This window comes from Polypterus senegalus, chromosome 11, assembly GCF_016835505.1.
Source record: "Polypterus senegalus isolate Bchr_013 chromosome 11, ASM1683550v1, whole genome shotgun sequence".
NCBI classification, from domain to species: Eukaryota; Metazoa; Chordata; class Cladistia; order Polypteriformes; family Polypteridae; genus Polypterus; species Polypterus senegalus.
The window spans coordinates 77,819,122-77,836,298 of record NC_053164.1 but is presented as its reverse complement, the minus strand read 5'-3'; the positions used below and the strand labels follow the sequence as shown (position 1 = coordinate 77,836,298).

At 36.9% G+C, this 17,177-nt stretch overlaps 1 protein-coding gene across 12 annotated transcripts in view; it reads right to left on the bottom strand.

Moving 5' to 3' along the window:
• Nucleotides 1-17,177, bottom strand: part of mark2b (MAP/microtubule affinity-regulating kinase 2b) — a 290,583-nt gene that overhangs the window by 113,439 nt on the left and 159,967 nt on the right. For all 12 annotated transcript variants that reach the window (XM_039769082.1, XM_039769085.1, XM_039769090.1 and 9 more), the window contains exons 4-6: nucleotides 9,204-9,252; nucleotides 649-714; nucleotides 129-199 (exon numbers count right to left, since the gene is read on the bottom strand). In XM_039769082.1, coding sequence (XP_039625016.1) covers nucleotides 129-199; nucleotides 649-714; nucleotides 9,204-9,252 — 186 coding nt within the window. The remainder of the gene's footprint in view (nucleotides 1-128; nucleotides 200-648; nucleotides 715-9,203; nucleotides 9,253-17,177) is intronic.

The window sequence follows — 17,177 nt, the reverse complement described above, 5'->3', positions numbered from 1 at the left end:
CAACAATGAATATTAAAAATTATTTAAATGAAAGCATAGCATTATTTACCCAACATTTAGGAAATGATATAGAATGTCTAATGGTACATGTCTAATATGAGTCTGTTTTTAAAAATAAAGATACAGACCTGTCGAAATTTTGCTCTAGCTTCTTTTTCTTTCATTCTCCCATGTGCAACTAAATAATCAAAAACTTCACCTGTAACATGAACAAACAGTACAAAGGGAAAATGTTTTTGATCTAATGGAAAAACTCCTTCTCTCCACCTGATTACAATTAATTTGTTATACAATAAAAGACACAGAACTGGTTTCTTTAAACAGTCATTTATATAATATATACAGTACATTGCAGCCTTGAAATAGAAGCAAACACAATTTTAACATATATTGTGGTTAAACATCAAAACTAAGATAACGATTTAGTGATTAAATAAAACATTTCACATGCTTGCCATTAATATAGACAATTTTTTTTGTGGTTACAAAATGTAATTTGGATTATATCTACTCCCCATCAGTTAAATAATGAGCTGCTCTAATAATGTCAGGCAATAATCCAAATCACTCTTTTGCTCATATTACAATCATATGCATCCCTAACCCCATATTAAGTTTAATAAATTAAAAAAAGAAAAAAAAACTTACCTCCACTAGCATATTCCATTACTAAATAAAGTGTTTTCTCTGTTTCTATAACTTCAAATAATTTAACTGTAAAATAGATATAAAATACTGTTATTGCACACACTAATGTAAATATACTTGCACAGAGAATACAGTGTACAGTACTATACTGTGAATAGAAAATGCTATATCTTTCATAATATTGTCAATTGATATGAGAAAAACACTTGAAAACCCAGGGACAAAACATGTACATATGTCTTTACCCCTCCGGCCAAATCCTTTATCAACTGTAAAATGCTGCAAGATTTGCAAGTCTTATGGCAGGTGACAGAATGGAATCCCATGTCCCTATACTTGTTATTGGAGTGGTATTAACTCTGTTCCCTCCTATATTGCTTATTTTGCCAAGACATTATTCATTTCAAAACTGACAAATACTGTTAGATTCAGTAAGACCCTGTAAAGACAAATCTAAGACATTTTTTATCCTGACTTCATCCATTAAGACATTTTTTTATCCTGACTTCACCCATTAACTGTTAAGACAACTTTACAGTGAGTACAGACATATAAAAAAATAGAAAATACATATACATTTACAACATGGATGATTTCTGGTTTGCAGGTGGCAAGGCATGATAAGCCCACAAATACCAGTTTATTTAAAATTTGCCCTTTTTCAAATATAAAAGTTCACTTGCTTCAGATTGTACTATTACAGAATAACCTACTAAACTGCAGATTTTAAAGTAATTCCTAGCTAGAGTTTGTTTAGGTTTGTGCCTCCTGCTTACTGCAACACACTTTCTGTTCATTTAAGCTGTATTAGCTATTGCAATGTTAAAAGGGAAATCCTTTATTGTTATTTTTTTTTCTCCGGGAGTGCAACTGGCAGTCTGGCAGTATGTCCAATAATATTTCTTCACTTGAATATTTTGTGTCAAATGTACTGGCCTTTCTGTCATCCTAATCCAATATACTATCTTTACTATACAATTCCCTTATGAGTACAGTAATCCCTCGCTATATCGCGCTTTGACTTTCGCGGTTTCGCTCTATCGCGGATTTTATATGAAAGCATAACTAAATCTATAACGCGGATTTTTCGCTGCTTCGCGGGCTCTGCGGACAATGTGTCTTTTTACTTCCTATACATGCTTCCTCAGTTGGTTTGCCCAGTTGATTTCATACAAGGCACGCTATTGGCGGATGACTGAGAAGCTAACCAATCAGAGCATGCAGTTAAGTCCTCCTGACTGAGAAACTAACCAATCAGAGCACGCAGTTAAGTTCCTGCTTGCTGAATGCAGTGTAAACCAGGAAGTCTCGTCTCGCTCATTCAGCATCAACGTGTTTCGCTGTGTAAAGAGTTGTGCTCTTTTGTGTTTATCTTTGTGCATAGTCAAGCCCTTCATTATGGCTCCAAAACGATCTGCTACTGCTTCAGGGGCCGTGCCCAAGCGCAAACGGAAGATGTTAACGATTGCCGAAAAGGTAAACGTTTTGGATTTGTTGACGGCTACGATTCTTTTTATTTAAAAAGTAGGAAAGGAATATAAGATCTACGGCCGCAGTGTCCTTTTAACCAGGGTGCAAAACAAGTTTTAAGTGGATGTAATAAGGCAGTAGTCTGGATGGAATCTGCTTTAGGGATTTGGATTGAAGAACAACAACGGCAGTGCTTCACAATCACCTGAAGTGGCTCTTTTAAAGGCTGTAACGCTCTCCTTTGTTGTGCAGTAAAATAAAACTCATTGTTATCGGACAAGTCATCGTGTCATTGTTGGTGAGTAACCATAATTAATTTTCTACTTACAGTACTTAGTACATGTACGTAAGTTTAGTGTCACTGTACACACATTTACTGTATACTATTTTGTTGCATTGTACGTATTTATTGCTGGTGGCATGTCTATTGTAATGGCTGTAACATATGTGATATCGGAGACACTCAATATCTTTAAAATAATATTTAGGTTTTACTGTATATAAACAGTGTGTTTATATACATAATTTCAATGAATCTTACCTAATATCTAAGAGAATACAAAGGGATTATGCTGTATAACTCTGCGGGGAATATTTATAAACAGTGTGGGAGAGTTTATAAGGGCTTAAAATATATAAAATAACCATAGAAACATATGGTTTCTACTTCGAGGATTTTCACCTATCGCGGGGGGGTCTGGAACGCAACCCCCGCGATGGAGGAGAGATTACTGTATATGGGTTTATGAGATTTGCAAAACATTGCATTCTGTTTTTATCTACATTTTACACAGTGTCCCAGTTTTTTTTGGAATCGGGGTTGTAAATGTGTGTTTGTTATTTACTAACTAGAAGCAACTAATATAATTGTGTTGTCAGAGAGTGGCAACATGTTGCAAGTTGATTTGCAGATACTGTATATGCTTGAATTACACTCTACACATGTAGCAATAACGACCTTAAAATCTCTATAGAAACAGCCAACCACAGTTACTGAATAGATTAATTTCTTAATAATTTTATCCTGTGCGCAGACACTGAAAGGTAATTTCACGTCAAATCATCACACTTTTGAACATCATCATCATCATAGATTTTAATAAAGCTTGGCATGCTGATTTGGACATGAGAGTAACTTATAGAACTGAAATTAGACATGTCTTGGATCAATATTAAGGAAGATTTAAGCTAACAAAGTTTGAATGTATTGGGGGGGTGGGGTTAATTATGACTTTGACTGGCTATATCTCCCTAAAAATAAGAGAAATTATTCTCATATCTTTTCAAGCCCTATATTTTGTGTAAATCTATGTTATCCCCAAATTGAAAAAATGACCATGTTATGAGTGATTATAATATTAAAAATTGAATAGTAAAAAAAATTGTATTTTAAAATTGGTCAGTTTTTTACTAAAGGCAGCTTATAATGTTGTAAAAATTTGGCGTTTGTTTTTTGAGTTGTTGCTGAGCTATCATTACTTATAGGTGGCATCACATTGGTTTCAGATCACTAATGGGCCTTTGTCATAGCAGCCATATTAACATTAAATAGTATTGCAAGTACAGGTGTAAGTAATGACATCAATTAAGATTCCAAAAATGCAACACCAGGGGTCGGAAGACATTAGAGGCTGAAAAGCCAAATTCAAATTTTAAAGCATCTTAAAACATTTTAAAGAGCCATAATTTTTTTTATATATAAGGTTTATTTGAAAGCTGCTTGAAAACAACATATAATTATATATTTATTTTTTTAAATGAAAAGTACATAAATATATCACAAAACAAAAGTACTGTATATATTTAAGCTAATGAATAGGAGCAAAGAGCTTGCATTTCTTTAGAAAGTTTCAGTATGTCTGGTGTGTAGCTTCTTGTTTTTAATTTTAGGCACAACTGTGAGTTGTTATCTGTCTCAATTTATTTTTAACAAGATTCACGTTGGAAAATGTTTGTTCACATATATATGAAGAGCTGAAGATACTAAGAACGCAAAATGCTAATTTTTCCAACTCATCATATGAATCCGACAGGCTATTCCAAATAATGAAAATGATTTTGCTGTCTTCTGTAAATTCTTTACAGCAGTCTGCTTGTTCTGTAAAATCAAACTGCATTTTATCTTTCTCTAAATTTTCTATTTCAGCACCAAGATATGAAAATTTTGATCGTCAAGTCCAACAATTGCATTTCAAAAGCCATTATTTCAATTACGAATGGAGAAAATTTTAATTCCTTAACATTGGCATTGTGAGGATCTGTAATAAAAGCAAGAGTCCCTTTTAACATATCTTAAGTTCTGAAATCTCTGAAAAAAAGATTAGTTGATTTTAAAACTTTTGTCTTGAAATATTCTTTATTAATGATGACAGTTTTCTTTCGGATATTGTGACAAACTTAGGAAATGATTTACAGTTCCCCTCTCTATATCATTAGCCAAAAGAATAAATTTCCTTTCAAACTAAATAACTTCTTTAAGAAGTGAAAATGCAGTATTTCCTTTACCATGTAGTTTAATATTAAAGTTGATTCAGTTGTGATGTAATGTCCACCATGAAATATAACTTTTGTAACTACTGAACTTTGTTATCGAAGAATAATTTGATCTCGTTTAAACAAGTTGCAAATTGTTTCAACATCTGCCCTATTGAAAGCCATCGCACTTCGTTAAAGAGGAAAAGATATAAATATTCACTGTCCATTTCGCTGAGATAATCTTTAAATTGACTATGGTAAAGGTTCTTTGCTACAATTCTATTGACAATCTAAATGGAAAGTAATCACCTCGTGATTCATTTTTTCATTTAAAATTGAAACCCATTTTCTGGACCCAACATACTTTTTGCTTCATCTGTTGCAATTGACACAATTTTAGTGAGTGGGATATGATTTTTTACATACATTTAAGGACAGCATTTGCAATGTCCACTCCCTGTGTTTGGCCTTTAAGTGGCAGTAAACTTAGAAATTCTTCTTTAGGACCCTCGGGTGAAATATAGCATACAAAAAGGGAAATTTGGGCTGTATCTTGTATGTCACGAGACTCATCTACCGCAATTGATAGGACTGAAGCGGATTTAATATCTTCAATTAGTTGTTCAGTCACGTTTGAGAACATTTAAACCATTCTATCTTTTTTTGTTTTAGCAAATAATGTAATGCTTTCAGTTTTTTTTTTAAAGATATCTGCTTTGTTTTTAAAATCATGAAAGAGTTCTTTAGATGCATTTATAAAACAACTTTTGATGTACTCGCCGTCTGTAAAAGATTTTCCACTCTTAGCGATTTCCTGGCTCACGATGAAGCTTGCAACGTTAATGTTATATATAGACTGTAGCCAAGTACTAAATGCAATTGTTGAATTTTGAAAATTATTCAACTGCTTTCTTTCGTATGTCAGTGACGGGATATTTACTGGCAAATAACGCATATTTTGTCCCAAAGTGTCTTTCTAAATTCGACTTATTATATGCCAGTAGTTTGTTACAGACAAGGCATGTTGGAAGGCTATTTGAGTTTGCAATGAACACAAAAGACTCAGTCCATTGACTTTTGAATTGGTAATGTTCATCTTCTATTTTGGGTTGTTTCTTTCTTGTACCCATATTAAGATGATGCTAGAAAACAAAATCAAAATTTAATAAAACCAGTATTTTTCCCAACAGATTCTTAGGAAAGTTGCTGTGCAGTTAGAACAGGTAATATAGTCAAAATGTGCAGGGACTTTCCATATGCACTATATATAAAATTAGATAATTACAATGGCAGCAATACCAGGGATACAAAAATTTGTGTATGATAGTTTAACAGTAAATCAAACTACTGTAGACACCGATCAACAAGACAACACAGCTGATTTAGAAAAATAAGTACAGTAGGTAGATATGGAACACAGTGGAGATTGAGAGTATGCAAGGCTAAGGAATTTGCAACTGATTGGTTAATAATCACATGGCCCTCCTACATCATCAGTGTACTACCCATCCTTTTTCCAGCAATGGCATTACTTATTCTCCATACAGTATGTTCGCGCCGGTTTGAGCAGTTGCAGAAACTACATTGTAATACAAACATAATAATAAAATAATAAAATAAACTCAATTTTCGCGTGAATTTTTTTTTTAATTAAAATTTTATTCCTTATCATCTTAATTTAAAGAGACACACATATGTACCCAAACAGCCATTTGCAGCTCGCAAGCCCAAGTTTGCCGACTCCTGTGCTACACTGCAATTGAACAGAAGCTTCATTGTGTCATTAGTGACACCCATGCTTGCCATACTATTTCATGTCAAAATGGCTGTTGTGAAAAATGCCCATTCCAATGTGGCTAATAAATGCCATTGCTCCACGCCTTGCATTAATTCAGAGCAGAGTGAGGTGTGCAAATAGGTCAGGTGTAATCAATCCATAGCAAATGCTGTCAATTACCTGATGGAGATAAAAGCATTGTCTTTGCTGCAGCAGCATAAATTTTCACAATGTGTTCAGTAGATACTGTGTTGTTTACATTCAATCAGAAATTTTGGTGTGATCCTTTCAAATGTCATCTCGAGAAGATAACACATGCTCGAAGAGATGTGCCTGAGAAAGCAATGCAGGATCACCCAAATCTCAATTTAAGGTCAGGTAGAAATTGCTGTGTGAGACTATAAAAACTTACACCAGAGAACAAAGAAATCTGTTGGTCTGACTCTTCTAGTAGTGACTTTGCACACCCTCCCAATCCTGAACCTATGGCTGGGTACCTCAACATCTGGCAATAAAGGGACATTTGCCAATGTTGAACTGGCAATTCTGTACCAGTCTTTGTCATTGAAAGGTGAATCTCCAGTTAAAAGAAAGAGTGCGACAGTGCTCACATGTGGAACTCAAAGCAGAGAGTATTAACAGCAGCATGAGGAAGAAGTTAGAAGTTGCCACTGGGCAACCACTGAGCTCATATAGAGATGATGGAAAGGAAATCACAGACAATCTAAAAGAAAAAATTCAAATCTTGAACCTCATAAAGTGAAAAGGTGCAAGTCCCAACTATGTTACCAAAAAGTTGGAGTGTGAGGAAATAAGAGGAGGAATTTGGTGCTTCCTACTACATGGCATGGAAATGTAAGATGCAGGTGAAAGAACATGGGATAACCAATGCTTAACACAAAGTCTGGAAGACACTTTCGGGAAGTATAGAGAAAGTGGTAAAGGACTTCTACTTATCAGATTTTTGGAAGATGAATGAAAGATTGTGTCAGTGAAAGTTGATGGTGAGAAGACACTGATTCAAACAAGACTTGTGCTTTGCAACAATTTCTAAGTCTTTCAGACACTTCAAAGAGAAGCATCTGGATCTCAAAATTTGCTGAACTGTGACCCAAACAGTGTGTTCTTGCTGGAACCAGCGGCACACTCCAGTGTATGTGTGTGTACAATACAACAGAACATGAAAGTTACGTTTGATTGAGTACGTTTGAACATCGTTTCAAATGGAGAGATAACGAACTATTATGACTGCTTTGGAGCGTTACAATTCAACCCTCCAAGCATCAGGTGTTTTCCACCAGGATTGCCCAGAGTGTCCAGGAACTTCTAATCTCTAACCTCAAACTAGAGTTCTACATGGAAAACATATTGATTTACAATGCAGTACATAAGCAATGGACATCAACTGATCGGTCTATGCTTGAGAGAAAGAGACAGTCAGCTAATGAATTCCTAGAGTCATTCCTAGGTAGTCTTCCAAACGTTCTGTGCCATAACTTAATTGCAAAACAGCAGACTACATTTTTTCAGCAAACTTGCAAGTCTCTTCAACCAGGAACATTCTTAGTTGTGACAGATTTTGCAGAGAATTACAGTTTTATGGTTCAAGGATTCCACTCAGTCATTTCACTAGAATAATCTTCAGGCAATAATACATCCTTTTGTCTGCTACCATCAAGGAGAAGAGAAATTGGAGAAAATCTCAGACTGCAACATACATGGCACTGTTGCTGTTCACCTTTTTCAGAAGCTGCTTATTCAGTTCCTTGATAAGACAGGCATCCAAAGAAGATGATCTGCTTTTCGTATGGCTGCACTGCTAAGCATAAGAACTTGAACAAATTCATCAACTTGCACCATCATGAGGTGGATTTTGTTATACCTGAAAAATGCCACTTTTTTGCAACATCACACAGCACAGGTCCATGTAATGGAGTTGGAGGGACAGTTAAACACCTTGCTGCAGGAGCTTGTCTACAATGACTCATTGATGGGCAGATTCTAACTCTATACCAGTATAACTGTAATTCTTAATTTTATTTTAATTTAAGTCATATTTTTAGTGCTAGTTCTGGCTTTAGTCTTCGTTTTCATGAATCCCAACAACACTGTACCATTCACTGATCACTGACTTTGATTCAACAGCATTGTAAGGAATTATGGTTTTGATGTACATTTCAGATAAGTAATGATATCTTAGCAATGGACTCAATTTTCTAAAGATGTTCATGACATTATAAAGGTAGCTTTACAAAAAAATTCACAAATTTTAAAATACAGATTTTTTTCGCTATTCAATTTTTAATATAATAATCACTCATAACACTGTAATTTTTCATTTTGGAAAATCATGGTATTTACGCAAAATATAGAATTAAAAAAAGATCTTTAAAACAGAATGAGAATATTTTCTGTGTAACTTATATTTAGGAAGCTGTAGCCAGTCAAAGTCATAATCCCTCACCAATACGTTCAAACTTTGTTACCTTATATCTCCTTTTATATTTATTTATCCAAGACATGTGCTATTTCATTTCCAGAAGTTACTCATATAACCAAACCAGCATGCCAAGTTTTGTTAAAATCTGTCAGGATGAGTGTGATGATTTGACATGGAATTGCTCTAAAAAGCAGTTTCTCAAAAATAAATTCCCCAAATCTTTAGGGAATGGACATAAATAGCAGTTTACTACTACCGAGAAAGAGAAAAGGATAATTTATTTTCTCAATTTATGTGGTGTTGGAAAGAAATGATTATAAAACAGGCAAGCAAACTAACAGTCTTCAGAAAATTTTTTTTTGTAAAGCTTAAAACATGAGCAAACAATCTTACCTATATTGGGGTGATTTAACATCTTCATTATTCTTACTTCACGAAATAGCTTTAGTGAAAAAAAGAAAAAAATTATCAAACAGAAAAACAAACACTAAATACCAATTTGGGTATTTTCACTTTTTTGTAAACAATGAACTGTAAACTTTCAAGTTGCTATATCAACATTCTTAGATAAAGATTTGTGGATTGGTAAAATATAGTCATATGAAAAAAGTTTGGGAACCCCTCTTAATTCTTTGGATTTTTGTTCATCATTGGCTGAGCTTTCAAAGTAGCAACTTCCTTTTAATATTTGACATGCCTTATGGAAACAGTAGTATTTCAGCAGTGACATTATGTTTATTGGATTAACAGAAAACATGCAATATGCACCATAACAAAATTAGACAGGTGCATAAATTTGGGCACCTCAACAGAGATATGACACCAATAATTAGTTGAGCCTCCATTTTCAAATATAACAGCCTCTAGACGCTTCATATAGCCTTTGATGAGTGTCTGAATTCTGGATGGAGGTATTTTTAACCATTCTTCCATACAAAATCTCTCCTGTTCAGTTAAATTTGATGGCTGCCAAGCATGGATAGCCTGCTTCAAATCATCCCATAGATTTTTGATGATATGCAAGCCAGGGGACTGTGACGGCCATTCCAGAACATTGTACTTCTCACTCTGCATGAATGCTTTTGTAGATTTCGAACTGTGTTTTAAGTAATTGTCTTGTTGGAATATCCAACCCTTGCGTAACTTCAACTTTGTGACTAATGCTTGAACATTATCCAGAAGAATTTGTTGATATTGGGTTGAATTCATCCGATCCTCAACTTTAACAAATCACCCAGTCTGTGAACTAGCCACATAGCCCCACAGCATGATGGAACTTCCACCAAATTTGACTGTAGGTAGCATGTGTTTTTCTTGGAATGCGGTGTTCTTCTTCCGCCAAGCAAAGCGCTTTTTGTTATGACCAAATAACTACATTTTTGTCTCATCAGTCCAAAGCACTTTGTTCCAAAATGAATCTGGCTTGTCTAAATGAGCATTTGCATACAACAAGTGACTTGTTTGTGGCGTGAGTGCAGAACGGGCTTCTTTCTCATCACCCTGCCATACAGATGTTCTTTGTGCAAACTGCACTGAATTATAGAACGATGTACAGATACACCATCTGCAGCAAGATGTTCTTGCAGGTCTTTTGAAGTGATCTGTGGGTTGTCTGTACCCATTCTCACAATTCTGTGCATATGCCATTCCTGTATTTTTCTTGGCCTGCCAGACCTGGGTTTAACAGCAACTGTGCCTGTGGCCTTCCATTTCCTGATTACATTCCTTACAGTTGAAATTTACAGTTGAAACCTCTGAGATAGCTTTTTGTAGCCTTCCCCTAAACAATCTTTGTTTTCAGATCTTTTGAGAGTTGCTTTGAGGATCCCATGCTGTCACTCTTTAGAGGAGAGTCAAAGGGAAGCAATACTTGCAATTGACCACCTTAAATACCTTTTCTCATGATTGAACACACCTCTCTATGACCTTCAAGGATTAATGAGCTAATCCAACCAAAGTAATCAGTATTGAGCAGTTACATGCATCCAAATCAGCAAAATTACAAAATCAGCAAAATTTTTGCACAGCCAGTTTTTCACATTTGATTTAATTTCATACAACTAAATACTGTTTCACTAAAAATCTTTGTTCGGAAAACACCCCAGTACTCAGATGTTCCTAGGAAATGAAAGACATACCACTGTTAACTTTTTTGTTGAAAGTACAGTAAATTATTATGCAGGATGAGAGGGGTTCCCAAACTTTTTCATATGACTGTACTTCATTTTCAGTTTGTAAATGCATTATCATCATAAATATTTATATCAATTTCCTCTAAATTGTGTTTAAAACAAAAAGATGTGTGTTATTTGACTGTTGATAATATTACTATTATGTATAATGAGCATTAAACCTAAAAATGAAATTGCAGTATCATAATTAATTTTTAATCAATGTGTTGATATTAGTACAATGTAATAATATTTGGACACAGGCTTCAAAGCTAAATCAGTGAAATTACCAGAATATATCAAGAACATGCCAGATGTCCAAATGAGGCACTTATAGGAAAAGACAGGCTCTACATACTGAACTCAACCTCTTGACAACAAAAGAAACAGAACTCATTTTTAAATCACGACATCACTACTATGAACACGGAGAGAAGGCTAGTAAGATTTTAGCTCAACAAATCCACAAGAAGGAAGTTCGCAATGCAATACCAGTAATTACCAATACAGATGGAGACAAAATTATTGACCATAAAAATATAATGCACAGATTTAGAGACAATTATAAATTCTTATATTCTACTCAGTTTAAAGACGACAAAGACACAACCGAATATGTTTATGGATGCATTACAGATACTACAACTAGATACTCTCATTGCAGAGAAATTGGATAAACCTCTGGCACTCTCAGAATTACTAGATGCTAGGGCTGGGCAATATGGACCAAAATTCATGTGTTGATACTTTTTTTAGCTGAGTGGCGATATATGATATATATCTCAATATTTTTTCTTCCCCTAAAGTAGTAACAAAAAGACAGTTCTGAGTCAAAGCCACATATCTCAAATGTCACACAGCCACTTTTATTAACATATAGAGCTGTAGATGTACATGAGAAATGGCTCAAAAATAAACTATCGGCATATATTAAATAATAATACTCCTTGAATAAAATAATGTTCTTTTCCTGCCTATCAAAAGACTCTCAGATGTGGAAATAAATGTAAATAAAAAAGATACAGAGCAAAAATAACAAAAGGTCTTTTAAAAGTACTTTCCACTGAAATAGAGTTTTCTTTACTAAAGTGCATCCTACTGTGTGTAGTCCAATACAAACATCTACAACTTTGTGCAAACAACAAAACATGTAACAATTGACAAAACAAAACAAGTGACAACTTTCTTACACAGAGAAATGGCCTGGGTGATGCAGACATCATCCGTACCATTTCCTGTAACAAACAAAATATAAACTTTTAAAATCACTTTCATTTTTATGAGGCAGATCACTCAAAGGCAAATTAACATCCATCTGTACATAGTAGGGATGTATAAGATTTCACTAAATGTGTAAACTGTGTTGTGTAATGTGTAACCTGTAAATGGTTTTAGTTAAACTATTTTAGTAAAATCACCAGCAAATGAGTGAAACAGATGTATAATTTTTAGACCTTTTCAATCTCAAAACACTTCTGAATTTACAGTAAAATGCACCCCTGTCTCTTCCTAGGTGAAGTGGTGTCTCTGGTGGTAAGGATTGCTGGTGTAAAACTTCTTTGGGTACTTGAACAAGACCCTTAACAGCAATTGCTTCATCCTGGGTATGATGTCAACTTGCATCCGGCAATGCAAGAGGCCCTCCAACTTGCAAAGAAAACTTCGGGGTTGGTGGCAGAATTGGCACTCCAGCATTGTAAAAACCTTTGTGGTAAAGAGGCACCACCCATTGTTTGTCGTATGTGATGGGTGCGGCCATGCACTGTACACAGCGCAAGCTCCCCTTTCCTTTCCTGTCTCTTCTCAGGTGGGGCTCTCATTCAGCATCATAATCCTCAGTCTTAACACACGCACACATATACTCTAATAAGGCTGATAGTTTATGTAACAAAGTTTCAAATTCATAAGTGGTAGATGTAAAAGCTTAAAAATTTCAAATAGATTATCTTGTGGTCAATAGGCATACAAGTAGTCCCCAAGTTAAGGACATCCAACATACGACTTATGAACGGGGCCACAGCTGCTCCTTCATCTGTCTGGGGGACACGACACAGGCTCCTTAGTAACTGCTCTGTCATCTTCGGCCTGGGGACGCTGCACGGGGTGGCTAGAGGGGGACGATTTCGCTGCTTACACAGTGTAGTGTCCCTCGGGCGGCGCTGGTTGATGAATGGGGTGGTGGGGGCTGCACCCCATTCATTCTCAGTGGGTGGCTGGGTGCGCGCCAAGCAGTGACCAGGGGCCACAGCTACCACTCATGTGCAGGACAGAGGCTTGATGGGGCGGTTCACTGCCCACCCACCACTCCTGACTGGAAGAAGGCTGGATGGGGCGGAGGGGGGCATTTCACTGCCCCACCCACCACACAGCTTTGCAGTGTCCCTCGAACAGCTGCCCCATTCATTCTCGGTGGGAGGTTGGTGATGCTGCAAGCAGTGACCTGGTTGTGGCTGAACGGAGGCCATTGAGGGTGAATGGGGCGGCAGGGGGCAGCATTGTAGTGTGCCTCGGGTGTATGCCTGTTGAATGGGGGCGGTGGTGGGCGATTCACTACCCACCTTTGGCTGCACCCTGTTCGCTCTTGGTGGGCTAACGCTGCAGGCAGCAATAGCAGGAAGTTGTCTCTCGTCAGTACACCAGACGTGCTGACGAGGGGTGCCTTCCTGCTGTGACAGTGTGCACAGTGCTGTGCAGAAGAGCTCATCTTAACCTTTTGTCTTCACCCTTCAACAATGTCTCTGAAACACAAATCTGATACAAGTGCTGGTGATACAGTAAAGAAGAGAAAAACCATCACCATGGAAAATAAACTAGAAATAATAAAAAGGTCAGAAGAGAGGTGAAACTCCATCATTCATTGGCAGAGCACTTGGTTACAGTCGGTCAACAATGACATTTATTAAAACAATGTACCTGTTCCGATTTGCATACAAATTCAACTTAAGAGCAAACCTACAGTCCCTATCTCCTACGTAACCCGGGGACAGCCTGTATTTAGCTCTGTAAGTGGTTCTATAAAACTGTTTACTTAACTAATTTTGGGTGGGAAGAGGGCAAAAAAAAACTACAAATGTCGATAAAATTCACCGTTACGTTATAGGTAGAACTTCTTTGCTTGGAGGACTATTAGACTTGTTGACTTGATGTCAAATCCCTGCATATGTGAGTAGCATAGAGTAAACAACGTCAAGAATGGCATCGACATTGGGTGAAAGACTGAAGTGAATGTGAAAAGCAAAATACTCAGAGAGGATGACATTTTGCGTATACTTTATTATTTTGAATTGGACTTGTTGGACTATGATTTTGTGCAAGTGATCTGGAGAACGAGATCTGAAAAGAAAGTGAGGTACTGCCATATGTCTAACATGCAGCGTCTGCACACTGCATGCAGCAAAAAACCTTTAATGTGAGAAACAATTACGTTGTCTGCTTTTTAGAAAACTGAGTTTAATCTTCGGTCCTGGGAGAAAAAGCAAAAAAAAAAAGTCGGCAATATGATAAGACATTGCTTTAGTAATGTTGCCCCACTTCTCACTTTTTCCTCTCAAAAGGCACAGCATGGGTATACGAGTTTTGTAGCGTGGTTTGTTTCAGGGCAGGAGGCTGGAAAGGCTTCACGGTCTGGGTTACAGCATGCATTTTCACACACTCTCCATACTGTACTTTATGGTGCTGTTGTAAATGGTGGAAAAGATTTTGTAGTGCTTGAAGCTTTTGTGGGGACTTGTTTTTTGCATTTTGTACAGAACACATTATTCTGCTGCTCATCTGACACTTTGAACACGAACCATCTCCAAATAATTGAGCCATTGTTTTTCTTTTATGCAACAAGCTCTTCTTAGATAGCTTCCTTCATGTGTGTATCAGTCTCCATCCTGTTGCTGCCTGCAGGACTTACTGTGTGAATTGGTGGGGGAGGAATGAGTTGTTCAGAGACGGGCAGGGTGAAGTTGTGCAAGAGACAAATGAGGAGAACAGAAAGGTGAACTGGCACCTGTACGAGAATAATTTTAACGCAACATAGACTCGATATAAACAATATTGTCTCATCCTATATCTCGTATGAAAATGTCGATATTTTTTAAAAACTCGATATATATCGCCCAGCCTTACTAGACGCTATAAACTCACTTTAGAGTAGCCCTGATGGCTACCATGCTGAATTTCATAAAAAATGTTCAATTAAATTAGCTCCCCATCTATTAGCAACATTTACATAAGCTAGAAACAATAAAATTCTACCTCAAACTTTTCACTAAGCATTAATTACTGTGTTTCCTAAGAAAAATAATGACTTATTACAATGTGCATCATACAGACCAGTCTCACTTCTGAATAGTGATGTTAAGATGCTCTCCAAAATTCTTGCTAGAAGGACTGAGAAAGTGCTTCCTTCGGTAATATCGCAAGACCAAATTGGATTTATTAAAGGCAGGTACTTAGCTTCCAATCTCCGAAATCTGTTTAATGTAATATATTCACCCACAATGTCAAACACCCCAGAGATAATATTATAGTTGGATGAAGAAAAAGCATTTGATATGGTTCACTACACTGGAGAAATTTGGTCAGAACATATGTTCAAGGATCAAACTACTGTATACCAGTCCAGAAGCTTGAGTTTGTATTAACAACATTATACTAGAATATGAGAGAGAGAGAGAGAGAGAGAGAGAGAGATAGATACTTTATTAATCCCCAAGGGGAAATTCATATACTCCAGCAGCAGCATACTGATAAACACAATATTAATTAAAGAGTGACTAAAACACAATGCAACTTAAAAAATGCAAGGAGAGAGTGTAAGGCAGGTATAATAGTCTATAATCTTGTTTAGTGTTAACATTTAACCCCCTAAGTGGAACTGAAGAGTCGCATATTGTGTGGGAGGAACGATCTCCTCAGTCTGTCAGATACCAGACAAAGATGCCCCGATCACCATTGTTACAGTTGTGGCCAAAATTATTAGGCCCCCTTATGAAATTAGGCAACACTCCTGATTCCAATATGAAAATGACCATTAACAACAAATGTTTGTTTTTTAAAGCATATCTGTGTCCAAAATAACAAGGTCCACTAATTGTAGTTTGGATATTTTATTGACACACTGAGTGGAAACAAGAAAGGGCAAAAATGAGACATCCAAAATTATTAGCCCCATGCCCATTAATAGTCAATACTGTACCCTTTTTGAGCCACAACTGACAACAATCTATTAGTGTAGGTCTTTACTAGATTAGCACAGGTCTCCTGAGGGATTTCGGTCCATTCCTCTATTGCAAATTGTTCTAGCTGGTCCAAACTGCGTGGTTTCCGAGCATGGACATTCACTTTGAGCACTCGCCACAGATTCTCAATGGGATTGAGGTCTGGGCTCTGTGCGGGCCACTCCAAGATCTTGGTTTTGGTATCCTTGAAAACTGTTGAACTAATTTTGATGTATGCTTTGGGTCATTGTCTTGTTGGAAGACCCAGCGACCTAAGCCTAGACTACAAGCAGATTTCTGCATATTCTCCCTCAGAATGTCAACATAATTTTCTTTTTTCATGATGCCATGCACCCGAACATGGCTCCCTGTGCCTGAGGCTGCAAAACAGCCCCACAGCATGATGCTCCCACCACCATGTTTAACTGTGGCAACTGTGTTCCTAGGGTTGAAGGCCTGTCCCTTTCTTCGCCAAACATAAGCAACATCCATGTGCCCAAACAGTTCCAGTTTAGTCACATCAGACCAAAGCACAGACTTCCAAAAATCATCTTTACATTTCAAATGTTCACGGGCAAACCACAGTCGGGCTGTGATGTGCCGCTCTTTGAGTAAAGGGGTTCTTCTGGGACGATGGCCGTGAAGCCCACCACGGTGAAGAGCCCTCACAACTGTGTTCCTTGAAACATCAACTCCAGAAGAGGCCAGGTCAGCAACAATCATCTTGGCAGATGTCCGGTGTTCCTTGCTGACATCTCTGACTATTTTTCTCTCCAGAGTTCTTGAAATCTTGCGCTTACGGCCACGGCCAGGTTTGTTTCTAACAGAATTTGTCTCCTTGTACTTGGCAATGATGCAACGTACAGCAGTTCTAGACACTGTGAATCGCTTGGAAATGGCAGTGTAGCCTTGCCCCTTATCATGAGCCTCTACTATCTTCTTTCTGAGCTCCAGACTGATTTCCTGGCATGGTCAGTAACAGTAGT